Raw genomic sequence first — 16,516 nt, forward strand, 5'->3', positions numbered from 1 at the left:
GAATTAATCGTACTTCAGTTATGATCGATATTCGATCGGTATGATCAGTCTGGCTACTCGCGAGTTCAACAATCTATCGTCTCGATATTATGAGCGTACAGGAACTTATAATCGAACGTAGGATAATCCGCATGTAGAATAATCGTCGTAGATTAATTGAGAAACGACGTATCAAGTTCAGAGTATAATTACTTGTTGTATCACCGTTCGTCGTCTTAATGTAATTTATTCGAAAACCAAAAAGGGAAGGCAACTTTTTCACTGAAAAAGTGGAAATATCCATATTAACGATTCTCGTCTTATCGATTCAAAAGTACACCAAACATCTCGTGTTATAGTCCGAACGAATGAAATTATCCAACTTTGAACAAATTCAAGTGGCATTCCACATGTGCAATTAATTTTCTCAAAGAAAATCCGACCTCTCTAAACCGACTTCGTATCTTCTACTCTCGGAGCGAGTATACTCGAAGCTCTGAAACCGCATCAAACGTTATCCACCTTCGATTTCGTTTTTCCAATACACTTGCAGCGAACCCGGCGAACTTTCCACGATGGGAACGAGATGTTAACGTTTGGTCGCGTCGTTTTTCCGCGTTTCGACCGGAGAACCGCTGCGGCCCACTCGGTCTCGATGAAAGCAAATGGCTTCTGCGCCCGCATGGCCAAGAGATTTTAATGTACAATTCCGCGTAATGGAGTTTAGCGTCTTCTTTCGCGTCCACGTGTACTTACACACGGCAGACCGTATTAGCCTTAGTCGCTTGCAACGTGTGTGCGTGCGCGCGCCGCGCAAATAATCCAAATCAAGACCGCGAACCCCGCGTTCTGACAAGTGGCCGTTCTGACGTGGCCGTGCAAAACTGGTTGCACCACGATGGAACTGTGTTTCCGAGCTGCTCGTTCCACCCGGGATTTACGACGGGCCGAATTTATTCCACCGGTGAATTGATATTCGACGCCGTTTCGCGCACTAGTAATAACAATAACGGCGATAGTAATGGATTGCCTCGAAAATCGAAGAGAAGGCCAGTGATAAAAGACAAGTAAATGCGATTAAAAACAGCCGATTATTGCGAATGCAATAGCGACGGTATAATAATAAATCAGCTGATAGACGAGAACAGTAAATCTTGGTCGTTTTACAATTTTTGTACAATTAGTATAGGTTGTTAGAGGATTAGTTAACGACGAAATTAATTTTGGCGCGTCGAAGGGCCCCTTATTTTCCCTTGGATTATATTTGCGTTCCTCTTTGTTCGTCGTCGTAGCGAATCTCTATGGAATAAACTTAATAAAATCGAAAAACTAAGGTACAGAGATTACAACGAGTTGGTGTGTCTGGATACTAAAGAAAGGAAAAACAACGGTGCAAGCGGAAAGAAACACAGGCTGAGAAAACAAAGAAAGTAACGCGAGTGGTTCGACACCGTCTATTGAGATCTCTTTCATTATATTCGCAACTGATTGTTCCTTTCCTTGTATTCCTCTCGCGAGAGACAAAAGCTCTAGCCAAGAACCGGTGAGCTGTAAGCGACTCTGAAAATCATCAAGAAGGGCTTGTCTCTCCTTCTCTGTCAACGCCTCTAGGTTCTACTTCCTAAGTTTTATCGTGTAGAAAAAAAAAAAAAAAAAAAAAAAAATAACAGAAAAATGAAAGAACAGAAGAAAAGTAAGAGGGAATATCAGTAACAATTGAGAAAACGATGAAAATACAGAGCACAGAATACTCGATGTATATAACTATATGGCGAAGCCTGATTCACGCTCTTGAACGCTCGGTCGGGCGTTCGATTAATTACGAGTCGAATGGCGTACGATGCATCATCGGGCCTGGTAGAGGATTAGAGCGGCGAGGGAATGGAACCGACAGACCGGGGACAGAGAAAGAGTATGAAGAAGGAGATACAAAGAGCGAGAGAGTATCGAATCTGAACAGGAATTCTGATCGGTATCTTTGGAAGCTGACGGAGTTCGAGGTGAATCGGGCCCGCGCCACCGAGACACTCGTCAGTCACAAAATATACACTCAATCACAAAAGTCTACGTACGTTGAACGAAATTCGTGTATTCGAGTGATGGGATGAAATTGAAACACGTCCACGTTTACGTATCGACACAGAGTTACTTCGAATTTGCTCGCTATTAACGTATTACCAGAAGAAATTATTATACAAAATTCTTGAAACAAGAAATTGCACGAGAAATTGCACAACGTTTAATTCGATCAATGCCAAGAAGATTGGAAGCGATTATTGATACCCACGGGGAACGTACAAGATATGTATTAACATAATTAAGGCTACTTTTTTGATCATTTTGCGAAATTATATCTGGTATACGTATACTTTTTCCTTTTAATAAGCGTAATAATTCGGATTATTTTTTTTTAAATATCTGCCCAAGCTGAACGAATACAAAATTTGACGAGAAATTTTCCTACCGCTAACGTCTTTGTTCTGATATTTTAGATCTAAGGGATATAACTAGACTTTTGTGACCGACTATATTTTTATACGGGTATATATAATATGTGGAATGGAATTCTTTTGCTCTTCCCACTCCTTAAATTATTATTAGGAACCTGGCTTCTCGGCATAACTTTGCATGCGATCCGAACAGCAACGAGAACTAGACCTAGACTCGACCGAAGGGGAGAGGAAAACACAAAGAAATCATAGAGGGCAGGAATGGAAAATGAAATTTGCGATGTCGTTCACGTGGCCCATGTTGCATAGAAGCGCTGCAAGATGCTTGAAAATGAAAAGAAACGTAAAATAAAATGTAAAGCAGAGAAAAAGAAGAGCGTAATGAAGAGAGTACATAAGAAAAAATAGATTTTATTCAAAAATTTATTGTGATCTTGCGAGGAGTTTTTTGTTTTTCGTATGTTTTTTTGCATTTTTTTTCGTCTTTTTCCTTTTTTTTTTTTAATATAAGGAAAGTTGTTCCATTATTTTTTTTTCTATTTCTCTGTTCCTCTGTGCGTCGCTCTCTCGTCACAGTGCGTTCATACAAAACAAAGTGGGCGGTTTGATCGAGCGTCGAATCTTCCATCCGTGACCGCAGAGAGATCGAACAGAGAAAATACAACACGGTAGAAAATGCAACAACACAAGAATTTCGAGCTAAAGTAGTCGTCTTGAAGAAAAAAAAAGAAAAAAAAAATTGATAAAAACACATGTCGAATAAAATGAAACGTTTTGCGCACGAATTAAGGAGAAACACAAAGAGGTCAGTCTTGGCTCAGTGGTTCGCTGCTCTCGTGTAAATATTATAAAATCGTAAATAAAACGGTATAATATATATATATTTATATATATATGCATCACCGGCGCCAAGCGCACACTTCGGTGATTTGATTCTTCCTCCGTAATCCTTTTTTTTTCTTTTTTTTTTTCTTTTTTTAACGTTTTTAAAACTCTTTACATTTACGATCGTGCGAGTTCGTGTATACATATAAAAATCTATATATATATTTATATATAAATAAGACGCGAGCTACGCGTGCGTTGAAACACTAAGTACACGCGAGAAAATTGATCACTGTCCTGTGAACGATGGAAGTAAAATGGAAAAAAAACGTGCGTTGAAACGAACTTCCATAATAGGAATAATAATAATAATAATAATAATAATAATAATAATAATAATAATAAAAAGGCTCAAACGAGGGAACAAAGAGAAACGAATTTCTTTCGTCTCGCCGTGCGTTTGTCGTTCCTTTCCGCGTTACGACACGTCGAAACGGAGTAGCACGCGTGTTCAAACGAGCTTACGAAACGTGGAGAATTACGCGTGAACAAGTAACGTTAACGCGAACCAGCTTTCAATTACACGGAAACATTCGAGACAAAAGGACATCGACGCGGAAAAACGGGTAACGCGTAACGCGTCTTCCGCTTGCGATTTCGCGACCAATTTTTTTCCCGACATTTTCTTTCATGTTTTTTTCCCATTCGGTTTTTCCTCTTCTTTCTTTCTTTTCTTCCTTTTTTTTTTTTTTTTTTTTTTTGTTTTCTTTCGCTAGAATGTGAGCGACTATTTTTCAAGCAAAACTCGCATAGTTTTCAACGCACCGCGGCACGATCCTAAGTGTACATATGCACATCCGTAATGTATTGCACCTGCATCAGCGTCCGCATCGAAAATTTTAAAGCTAAATTTTGAAAGCGAGATCTCGTGTGTCGAAGTGGGTGTGTGGTGGTCGTGGTGGCATTGGTGATAGTCTTTGTGCAACGAAAAAAAAGAAAAAATTTAATCGCTGGTACGCCGGTTATAAATTAATAGTACGTATAAAACCGAGATTTCGTGTAAAGGTGTGTCTCGTTCTCTCTCTAGATATATAAGAAAAAAAGAAAAGTGAAAAACAAAACGAACGCGAACAGAAGTATACGTGTTATCTGCGTAAAAACTAGAGAGGAATTAAAAGAGGAAAGAGAGGTGTTCCAGGTCGCGTCATCCTGTCGCGAGGCTTGGCCCCGTCTGCGGGGCCGTGAGCCCTGAGTCTTATAAAGGGAGAGAAAAAACAATAATTTACATTAATCGTTATATAGGTAATAATATATAAAGCTTATAACCTAATCTATGTTGAGCATTCAGTGGACGACATGGGATGACGCGGCCCAACGCGGCCTCTCTTCGGCTCTACGTCTTGAAAGCACACAACCGAGATTAGATTTCAAAGAGACGAGAACAAAAAAAGAAAAAAAATACGTAGTAAGAAAAAATTACAAAATTACAATAGTAATAGTAATAAAAAAAAAAAAAGGAGATAAAACAAAATTGGAGAAACACAGATCGCCTTGTTCTTTCCATTTAGTGTATACAGACGTGAAACGTTAGCGTTCTCTGTCGCGAAGAAAACGTTGCGACCCGTATCCGCGATTCGATTCTTCTTTCTCTCCATGTTTGTTCATCCTCGCTCTCTTTCGCATTCTTCGCGTCCGTATATATTTACTCTTCTCTCACACTCTCTCCTCTCTCGATGAAACGTGCAACAAGTGATAAATATAAAAGACAAAAAATAAAATGACAAATAATAAATGCATCGTAGCGGTAGGCAGCAGTAACAGTTATTTAACAAAGTTGGTCGGTGCAAAAGAGCGGCCGGACGACGTCGGCTATCGCGAAATAGTTATTCGATCGACGTCGGGACGACGCGCGTCGTTTTCTTTCTCCTCTATCCATTTCCTATCCGCGATATTTGCCAGCGATAGAGGCAAGCAAGAACGTTTCACGATTCCTCTGGTTCGATTCGGTAAAAAGCCGGTCGACTGTCGGCCATTCTACGCGTAGTATACTTACACACGCGAGAAAAGACCAGATAATCCACGAACCCGATTACTCGTCGTGCATACTGTACACATTAGAATAGAAAAGTCGCTTATAAATAAACATTATCGTAACATCGTATACGTCGACGCTTATCGTGCACGACGATACCATCTCGTGGATCATCCGATCGTGTGCATATACACGCTTTCATGATTGTTCTCCGCGCTCCGTCTTTCATTCTCTTCTTTTTTTGTATTTTGTCTCTTTATCTCGCTATAGTGAATCGATATCACAGTACTTCCCCTCCGCCCTCTTTCTTTTCCTCTTGCTTTTACGTTTTTTCGTTCTTCTTCTACGTCTTCTTCTCTTTTTTTTTCTTTTTCTGTCCTTTTTTGTTTTTCGTCGTTTCTTTGCTTCATCCGCGCTCTGACGACGCTCGTCGGAGTGTTTCGTCGATCGAAATGGCACCACACAAGGTTCTGACGTCGTCCAACCACCCGAACCAGTTTCGCAGCAGTTCGCAACGAGTTCTGCGACCGGCACGTATACACGGAACTTAAAAGTAAAAATATAACGCGTCCCTGTCGTCTCGGGCCAGATCAGCTGGCTATCGCGCTTCGTTTTCTTTTTTTGCAAAAAAGTACATTCGCGAAAAGGTATAAAATATTTTATATATATAATATATATATAAAAGGATTAAACAGAGTTAAAAATCAATCGGATTTCTTTCGTCCCTGCGACACGCTATAAATACATATATGTATATATCACACGGCCGATTTTTTGACTGCGAGATTAGAGAATAATAAGCATAAGCACTAGTAGTCGGAATTATTTCGATAAAGAATAATCCGTATAAAAAAGAAAGAAGTATTACAAAAGGAGGACGTAAGGAAACGTCTTAACAATGTCGGACATTGAGGATCAAAGAACGTTCCGTACAGTCGACGGGCGTCGCGAAAAAAAAGAAAAAAACGGGGAAAAGTACGGAAAAAAGTGTGGAAGGGTGACAGCAAAAAAGAAAAGGAAAATCTGTATTTAGAAAAAGAAAGGAAAGAACGATACCAACCACTGCACCGTATGCAAAAATCTCTCGCGATAGAAACTTAATAATAATTAATTAACAGCGATAATAATAAGATACGAGATGATATATCGTTATGTTGAATACGACGAGTTAGAACAAATCTTAAAAAAACAAAAAAAAAAGAAAATATTCGTTCGTATCTACACTTTTTTTTTACAATAATTAGTCGTCTTTCTCTTTTTCCTTTTCTCGTCTCTTCCAATTCTCTACCTCCAACTCTGTTTCGACAAACATACTAAAACGAGTATCTTTCTCTATTCGAAAACGATCTTTGCTGGCTTGACGATATATTCTTTCGCACTGCGAAAAACAAAAAGAAAAAAAAAATTAAACGGTCGGCCACGCCCGAAAGGATCTTAATCCCATTCGCATGAACAATTTTTTTACTTTTTTATTATCGCGTTCTCGACAAAATAAAGAAAAAACACGCGTAAGATGCGTTAAAAATATGGTTGAAAAAAGATTCCCGTTTGAAGAATTCGATCGAGTTTTTACGTGAAACCTAATAATCCAATCGCGTCGCGTGCAGAACCGTGATTCGTGTTTCGTGTAAGAAACGACATAATAAGCAAAAAAAAAAAAAAATCAAATTTCGGAGTTATACGAAACGAAAACCTAAAGAGAAATTGGAACGGCGTCAATTAAGATGTTCGACACGATTGTTTAATGACCGTATTCAATGAGCGATTTTCTTTCGATGGACTGTGGTCACATTTTATTCGTCGATCGACAAACACCTAATAAACCAATTATTATTTCACTGACGAATAATATTTCGCTCGTCCACGCGAAATCGCCCTGTCGTTCTGTCGCGAAACGGAAAGATTGAATTATTGTTTTCACGCGCGGCACGTATTTTTCGACGAGCGAAAATTTAACCGAAAAAAAAGAAAATATAAATGACCGATGAATAAAAAACAAAAGAGAAGAGAGAAACAAGATTTGCAGTTGACGCTCGAAAGTTTTCACGATTATTAGCTGTTTCCGTTTAAATTTTAAATGATGTCGATCAGTTGCAGTCGCAAGATATTTCGGAACTTTGAAACGATCTGTAGAAAGTTTAATAAGATTTTCAGGAAGGCATAAGGATGTCGGCAAACGACGCGATTTTCTATCGAATTTAAGCACCCCGAGAACTCGGCGATTTGAATCACGAAATGAGGAACGTCGCGAGATCAGTCCCGCTAAAATCGCACAAGGGAAGAGAGACGAGCGAATCTAAAAAAGATCGGGATGTCGACACGATCGAGTGTCCCGTGAAATTTTAGTATGTCGTAACAATCATAATACTCGTGAATCACGGAGAATTCCTCATGTTCTCTGAAACTACTCCTCCGTTTTGATCTTTTTCCTTATGTTCTTGTTCGTTCTTTTTTTTTTTTTTTTAACGCGCACGCAACAACTAAGGAAGAAATTAATAGAGAGCAACGAGGATAATAATAATATTATTAGAAAAAAATAATAAAGAAAAAGAACGATTAAAAGTGATTATCAGCGAACGATCACAGCGTCGTCGATTTCTAACTCCCGATTTCTTGCGCTCCCGCACGTCTTTTTTCTTTTTGTTTTTTCCTTTTCTCGCTAACCTATTTTTGTAAACGCGATATAAGTAGATCTTTAATAATTTAATGAGTCGATTAACGTGACGCCTGACGACACGATCACTTCATTCATTCGCTTCTTTCTTTTCTTTTCTTTTCCTTTAAACTCTCGTCTTTCACCCTTTTCCTTTTTTCTCTCCTCTTTCCTTTTCCCCTCCTCCTCTTTCCTTTCGGTTCCACTCATCTTTCTTTATTCTTGCTTCTTCCACCTTTAGTACTGTATCAGAGTATCGATAATTGCAATTCTCAATATAATTATTAATATACCATCCTAAAATACGGTCAAATCACTGCCGCGAGCAGCAATTCCGAGGCACTACAAACAGGCCACAGAGAATATGGCCGCACAATTATTCATCTTCAGATCATCTCTGTGTCTAAATGATAAAAGACTAACTGTAGAACGCCTAATATACGTATAATCGTAATCATATACTTATGCATCTCGTCATCTATAGGTATAGATCATTATAATATATATATATAATATATATATAATATATATATATAATGTACAATAATTAGAGAGATCACACGTCTTAATATAGAAATTTAAAAGACTATTCTCTAGTACGTTGAAATTTCCTCAATATTTTGTGTGTGTTCCTTTTGTGTTCGTGTATGTATTTCTCTCCCCATTTCGTATCGTTTTCCTCTTAAGTATTGCCACGAAACATTCTTCCTGTTTTACTTCCGTTCTTGTTATTTTCCGTTCATTACCTTCTATTCACCGGCTGATGTGATGATAATTGCGTTATTATTATAATTATAATTATTATTATTACTAGTAATTATTATTAGTGTTATTATTAATATTATTATTATTAAGTTCCGGATGAGCGGACTTCACGAGGGTCCTACGAAAGTCTTTTTTTATTCCTCTTCTTTTTCCCCCCACGGCTTTACTCCTCTTTCTCTCTCTCGCTCTCTCTCTTTCTCTCACTCTCTCTCTCTCTCGTGCTCTACTCTATCGACTACCCTACTTACGCTACTTCTACGGTGTCTCAGCCTTCTTCCACGTTCCCTCCTCTTTCGCGTTTTTTTTTTCTTCTTTTGCTTTGTGTCGCTTACCTAGTGTTACGTTCAGCACCAATCTGATTTTAAAACCGATTCAAAATATCATCATTATAGTTAATAGAATAATATAACCTGTCGTATAAATATACATTCAAATATTACTATAGTATACAAGAGTCGTACCCTCCCCTCGCGCAACTATCGTCATCGTCAACTTGTCGTACCCCGAAAAGCTATGGCTCAGCACTCTGGGGGGATACGCCGTCCTCGTAAATCCTACCTAATCTCTCTTCTTCCCATTTCACATTTTCACTCACCCTTCTCTTTCATCCATACGTCTATCCTCTCCTTCTCTTTTTTTTTTTTTTGGCCCTCTCACCTTCCTGCTCTTCCCCTCCTCCTCCACATCTTCTCCTTCCTCCTTCGTTTCGCCTTTTTTCTCTATCCTATTTCTCTCATCCTTTAGCGATTCTACCCACTCGTACACTCTCCGTCTCTCTTCGTTCTACCCTCGATTTTGCTCACGCATTCGCAACACTTTCTCTCTCCTTTCTTCTCATTCACACACGGATCCATGCACCATCCGCGCAGCCAAGCATGCACTCTCTTGCTCGCTCTTTTTCGCGCCATTTCAACATTTTTCTTTTTTCTCTTCCTCCACTCGGTTTTGTTTGTTCGTCGGAGTGAACGGCTTTACATATTTACAGGCATTCTTCTCGTGGTCGTGTATTCACCTCCCTCTCGAGGCAACGTATCTTCCTCCCATCACCTATATCTCTTTCTTCTCCTTCTTCTCCCTTTCCCTTTTCTCTTTCTTTTTGTTCTTTTTGTTTCATTTAAACATAGGCAAGTTAGATATCGTATCACAATCGTTATCAATTTTTTTTGTTTTGTTTGCTTCTAATCTGGTCGTCGAATCGAACATCCTCAAACTCGTGTGTGTTAGCCGAAACACGTCTCGATTACGAGTTTCGCTTTACGTATACTTGTTGCTTGTGTGTCTGACTGCCTCTGTGTCTGTGTATGCGTGTGTTTGTTTGTGTGTATGAGCGGTGTGACGAACGACACCTCGGACGGCCTGCCTGCCTGCGCGCGGAACCACCGAACTCTCTCGAGCTATTCGCTTATCGACGAAAAAAACGCGAGAAGGTACGTCGTTAATTCATTAATATATAAAAAATACGTATGGGGGGGGGGGAATAGACGAGATTCTTCGTTGGTTGAGTCACCATTTTTCTGGCGCCAGTGATCAGCTCGACGATGAACGACACAACGACTCTCAGCTTCCTGCACGATCCAAACCTCCGTATCTCTGCGAACCCCTTTCTATAATCGCGTAGCTCGTTTGTTCGTGACTCGGTTCGTGTCAGTTAACACAGTCCCTTACTCTTATTTCCATCTTGCGTTTAGAACGCAATCGCGTAGAACATCAGTGGTAGATGCACGGTCTCGGTCGGTTGCTTCCGGTGAATCGCGGTATATCCGTCAGGTAACGATGATCAGTGATCGAAAAGAAGAACAAGTTGCCATTGTGAGGTTGTGGTTGCTGGCGAGCTTCGCGATTACTTACGATTGGTTCGCGTAACGAAGGATAGCAGGTTGGGACCGCACAAGTAGAAACGGACCACACTAGTCGGACGAGGGTACAGTCTATTGGTAATAAGAGTAAACGCGTTCAACGATCGACGTACGCGAACGTGTTGTACCGAAACGTACGCGCACACGTATACACACACGCGAAACAGTCCGTTTCTCGACTCGAAATCGAACTACAGAAACGAAGAGAGACGATAGATCGAAGAGCTAAGAACGAGTCGCGGTGTCGATCACCGTCGAGCTGAGGACTAGCTGGCGACGCGTTCCGAGGCTGTGCGAAGCAATGGAACGAGGAAAGTAAGCGAACTGCGAAACGAAAAGAAAGAGCCTAGTAAATGCACGATAAATGTCACGGGTAGTGTTGCTGGATCGGCTGGCTGCATCGGTGCGACGCGGCACTCGACGTCGTTGAAGCGGCAGCGGCGGCGGCGACGGCGTCGGTTTGTAACGCGTGACCGAAGCATCGCTGAAATCTCAGCGGTATTCCTGCTTGCTAGTAGGCGGCAGGATGGACGGTTAGTCACTGCGGCGGCAGACCGGTCGGTGGTTTGAATTCGCCGGCAACGGATACTCCGTTTGCCTGGGCCGGGAACTGCGCCGTCGACACTGGCGGTTGATGATTGAACGCGGGCGCGTAACATTGCGGGAAATAGAGCTCCGGCTTCACCACCGTTGGCGTAAGACCTCTAGGTACAGGGACAGGGCCTAAACCAGCCGGTGTACCGGGTGGTTTCGAGTCGCTGCTCGAGTTCCTACGCACCTTGGCCGCGTGCGGATTCATATGGTTGTCGATGTGCTTCTTCACCTCTGGCTCGGTGGCGAAACGCCGCCTACAGTTTGGCATCGGACAGCAAAACGGCCGGTCACCCTGATGGGTGCGCGTGTGCTGATCCAGTATCGCCTTCTGACGGAAATCTTTGCCGCACTGTTGACACTTGTACGGCTTCTCGCCGGTATGAATGCGCAAATGTTGATTCAAGATGGTACGTTGACGGAAATTGCGGCCGCAATAAACGCAGCCGTACGGCTTTTCGTTCGTGTGAATGCGAAGGTGTTGGGTCAAGTGCGATTGTTGCCTGAACCTTTTGCCGCACTCCGGGCAAGGATACGGTCGCGATTCGATGTGTATGCAGCCGTGCTGCAGCAGCGTCGATTTTTGCTTGAATTCCTTCTGACAGATCGGACATCGTACGTACAACGGCATCCCCGCGGAGCGACCGTGCTGTATCACGTCCGGTAAACAGCTCTTACTACCGCCCTGTTGCTTGATATACTGCAGAGCACCGAAGCTACCTGCGCCGCCGGCACCGAAAACCGCGTGATTCCCGCCCTTCGGGTCCTTGAAGTAAGCAGGATACTGGATGGAATTCGCGTCCGGCGCCGGACTGAACGCGCCCGACTGTGTGTCCGTGTCGCCGAACGTCGATGCCACCTCCTCCTTGCCCTCCTCCGGTGGAAATGGAACATCCTGCGGCCAGAGTGTTGGCGTCATTCCATTCTTGAAGATCAGATGCGGACTCACGTCTGTAACAGACACGAGAACCAAGTTTATGCTCCGCGTTCTCCAGACGATCGGACTGTGCGGAGGAATTCTACTTTTTGTTAGAAGCCCGGACTACGGTACCACGCGACCACTGAAGAAACAGACAGACTAACTACGAGTGCCCGCCAAGTGGAAAGAACACGTTACGCTGTAATCGAAATGCCACGGCGAATACACCATCGCAACCCACGCAAGCTATAACGTCCTTTATTCGGTTTCTAATCGAGTTGTTAATGTTAATAAAGCAGCGCGAGACCCACGTGCTCCGTTTGACCGATTAAAGATGGACACCAAGTCCTAGGTCCACCTCCTTCACCATCGCGAGAAGACGCGTTTCAACAGCAGGGAGGCTCTAGCCAAAGGGATGGTTAGATGGCGTTATCGTAAACGTAGATGCGGCATTAGACAGATTTCATCCGTATTTTGTTAAACCATGGCCAATTCGAATCGATGAAGAGAGAGACTTGCAGAGGGCAGAAAGGGTATATATGAAAGTAGATTAGGCGAGGATACATTGGTCTGTTAGGGGGAAGAGGCTCCTCTATCTCACAGCTCACCAGCACTCTCGCGTCCAGCTCAACCGTTCTCATTCTTCGGTTGGCCTTTGGCGGCAACGAGGCCGATGTTTCGATCGATTTTACTCGACGAATTCACGAGGAAAACTGCGAAACGAGCAAACGTACGCGATCGCGTCTGTCCGCTAGGAACCGAGACACGGGAAAGGAGACAAAAAGAAAGGGTTAAGCGGAGAAACCAGGTGGATTAAAGAAAACGCCAAAAGAACGAAGAAAATCATACGAAGGTGGTATCGGGTTAGTCAACAGAGAAATCGTGATCGAACGAATGGAAAAGAAAAGAAAGATGGTAAATGGAAAAGACGGATGACGGCGAATGAATAAAGGTGATGACGACATTATGATTGCGATAGTATCGTAACGTTACATATATATATATGTATATATATACATATTCATGTATACGCATATATATATATATGCATATATAAGTATTAATATAAATGATGATGAACGATGAAGAGATGAGACGATGGTAGCGGCGGTGGCGGTGGTGATAGCAACAGTAAGAACCGGTGAATGGGTCAGTGTGGTGGACGCCCTCTGGGAGTCTGGGAGGCAGAGAGAAATGCTCGCCTTGGTGTGTGCGGACGTGCTGATTCAGGATCGCCTTCTGACGGAAGTGTTTTCCGCACTCCGGACATTGGTATGGCTTCTCACCCGAGTGGATGCGCAGATGCTGGTTGAGGATCGCACGCTGCCGGAACGTACGCTCGCAGTACACGCAAGCATACGGCTTCTCGTTCGCGTGTATGCGCAGGTGCTGCGTTAGATGCGATTGTTGCCTGAACCGCTTCCCGCATTCTGGACACCCGTATGGCCGACTGTCCGTATGGATCCGCTCGTGTTGAAGCAGCGTCGACTTCTGCTTAAAATCTTTCCCGCACGTCAGACACTTGAACAAACGTAGATCGCTGTTCGCCCCTTTCCCGGACTTGCCGCTCTGTTGCACGATATCCGGCAACCCAGTCGCCATGTTCGGCGCCCCGGGACTTGCATATTGGTGAGCATCCAAACTGGGTCCGCCGTCACCCTGGCCGAGGGACGTCAGCATGACGCCTGGTTGCTTGAGATAGTGTAACGCGGAGAAGCCACCGGGGGTGAGCATGTGCGGGGGTACCGACGGCGACGGATGCGGCCTGGCATCCTTGAAATAGTGCTGTGGATATTGCTGCAACTCTCCAGCGCCGGGGAAGCAATCGCTGCGATCCACCTCGTGAGGCGTTAGTTGCTGTTGAGGCGAATGATCCTGCTGTTGCGTCTGCTGTTGTTGTTGTTGCTGTTGTTGCTGCTGAACTTGCTGTTGTTGCTGTTGCTGCTGCTGCTGTTGAACTTGCTGTTGCGTCTGTTGTTGTTGTTGCTGCTGCTGCTGTTGTTGTTGTTGTTGCTGCTGAGAGGTGGCTTGATTCGATTGTATATCGTCGTCAGGTGGGGTTAAGGCTTGAGGCTCAGGCGGTGCCGAGGGGTACGGTGAGGGCACGGGAGAGGCCAACGAAGGCGGGGGACCGCTTTCTCCCTCGACAGGAGGACCACAGGCCTGCTGTGGACTGCCGGACGAGGAGGAGCCCTGCTGTTGCTGTTGTTGCTGTTGCTGCGGGTACAGTCCCCCGTCCTGGAGAGATCCCGGCCCGGGGCCCCATTGCCCCTGGGGTCTCTCCATGTTGTCCTTGTATAATACGTAGGGCGCGCCAGTATCTGGAATCAGACAAGTCGAACGAACCTTTATCGATGCGTGCTCGTGAAAAGTAACAAGCGTCCGTTTTACTTTTGTCGTTGTGCTCTCTAACGGGAGTTCGTTCCGAGGGGATTGCTAATTAAACGTTTTTTGGTTCCTTGATTGTAACAGTTGATCGTGAAATACCTCTAATATTATTAGAACAAAGAGATTAGCAAGATTCTTTCGTTTAATTACCAAGCAGTAAAGGGAGAGACGCTCGACGTACGTAAAAGGTGTACGCGTAATCCTATTAATTTCTCAACGTTAACGACCCGGTATATTAGATCAGTAACGGAAGCGTGGTCATATTCTTAACACGCGCCATGGCTGGTTACTAGCAACGAATGTGTGGTATTCGATTCGTCACGCTCGTAAAATTTCAACCCGAGACGATCGCTTTATATGTAGTACGCGGCAAAGTGGAAACACCCTCCCTCTGCCTCTAATTAAGAATCGTTCGGACGTTTCGCGCGCGGCCAAGTCGATTTGTTCACGAAGAAACTGCCCGGTTCACGAGCAACCCTGCTTTATCGCGTCGCATTTAATCAGTCCACGATCTGTACGCGGTTAAATTCGCGTTTCTTCGCCGCGTGTTCGGCAAACAACTTTTAGAGAGAGCAAAGCGAAACATTGTATCGGAGATCGACGGTGTGTGCACACTTTCTAGCACGTCGAATCGACCACGTTCCTGGTCACGCATGGTCAGATACGTCCGGTTCGAGCTTCGCAAGTTCAACGGCTGTTATGCAGGTCGGATGCACGCGGGGATACACGTCCGCGCGAATGATTTATGAAGTGTTCCACTGTATCTGCGATGTCGAATCTCCCTACCCTTCTGTGCGCGCAAAAAACTCCGCCGTCTCCGTCGTACGTATCTCTCTCCGTCGTTTCTTCGCGCCAACGAGAGTACTCCATCCTTCTCGCCTCGTGGGCGTCGCTAGTTTTTGAATACACCGGGAAAAAGAGCGAGTGTATCGTTGGTTTACGCGGAATACGAGAAATGACGAACGAACTGTTTGGAAATAGAAAAGATCTGGATCTATCGTTCGAACGAACGAAGCTGGTTTAGTGAACAGTAGATAAACGAAAGAAAACTGGTAGATCAGCTCTTACCATTCTATAGCGTCACATACATGTGATTGACTACGATTCCCAGAAATACACGCTATAACGAACGATTAACTTCGATAGAGTTGATCTAAAGTTAACTTAGAATTTGCCTGTCCACATATTCTCTCTAATTCTACCAACTTTACTTCTGCTCGATCAACCTATACATGCCGTCCTACTATCTTTCTTAAGAAATTTCAAAGTACAAGAACTACCAAAGTAATTTCGAATTCAAGTCCAATCATCTCTCGATCAAAACTAAGTTTCTATCCCTTCTCGGTGGGGGGAAAAAAAATAAGGTAGCGATCGTAGAGGGGACAAGAGGGATAAGGGCTCTGTCCGTGGAAGGAAGAGCGAGGCAGAAGTTATAATCGTGGCCCCGTAAATGGCATCGCGGCGGGCGACACGCGTCCGCTGCAATCGCGGCTATCACGTACAGTCGCATTACGAGGAGGAAAACAACGGTTCCGCGGTACATCTCGCAATTATGGAATTCGCATTATGCAACGTTACACAAAGTGTGTGTCCGTTTTATCGGATTAATTACCTCGCTCTTTATTCCATTCTTTCGTTTATCCGCGCGGCCGTGCTAACGCCGCCCGCTTCTACCATACGCGGATGCTACTCGCGCGCCTCTTTCAGCCCGTCTTTTGTTTTTGCGTCGGGGATGACGCATCGACGGATTATCTTCGCTGCTCGGGTCCGTTTATTAATATCGAGCCACGCTTTCTTGCGTACACGGCCTCTCTCCTCTTTCTCCCTCTCCCTTTCTCCACTCACGTTTATTCGTGTCTTTTCTTTTCCTTCACTTTTTTTTTTCTTCGTCGCTTTTTTTCGTCGTTCCCCTGTCCGCCCCTGGTCCCACGCGATCAAAAGGAAAGACACACGTATCGTCGTAGCACCAGTGGCTTTTGTTGCTCGTTCGCGGACGATACGTTTCAGCGGCGGTGACAAGTGTTATTGAACCTCCCAGCGGAAAAAGATACGACGTCG

General features: G+C 43.8%; 1 protein-coding gene across 3 annotated transcripts in view; it reads right to left on the reverse strand.

Moving 5' to 3' along the window:
• Window positions 1-1,122: 1,122 nt before the first annotated feature.
• Window positions 1,123-16,516, reverse strand: part of LOC132908504 (zinc finger protein 768-like) — a 37,418-nt gene continuing 22,024 nt past the window's right edge. For 2 of the 3 annotated variants that reach the window (XM_060962540.1, XM_060962541.1), the window contains exons 2-3: window positions 13,273-14,391; window positions 1,123-12,102 (exon numbers count right to left, since the gene is read on the reverse strand). In XM_060962540.1, coding sequence (XP_060818523.1) covers window positions 11,099-12,102; window positions 13,273-14,391 — 2,123 coding nt within the window. In that variant the 3' untranslated portion in view covers window positions 1,123-11,098. The remainder of the gene's footprint in view (window positions 12,103-13,272; window positions 14,392-16,516) is intronic. The other variant, XM_060962543.1, reaches the window with a different exon arrangement.

The sequence above is a fragment of the Bombus pascuorum genome, chromosome 7, assembly GCF_905332965.1.
Source record: "Bombus pascuorum chromosome 7, iyBomPasc1.1, whole genome shotgun sequence".
Classification (NCBI taxonomy): domain Eukaryota; kingdom Metazoa; phylum Arthropoda; class Insecta; order Hymenoptera; family Apidae; genus Bombus; species Bombus pascuorum.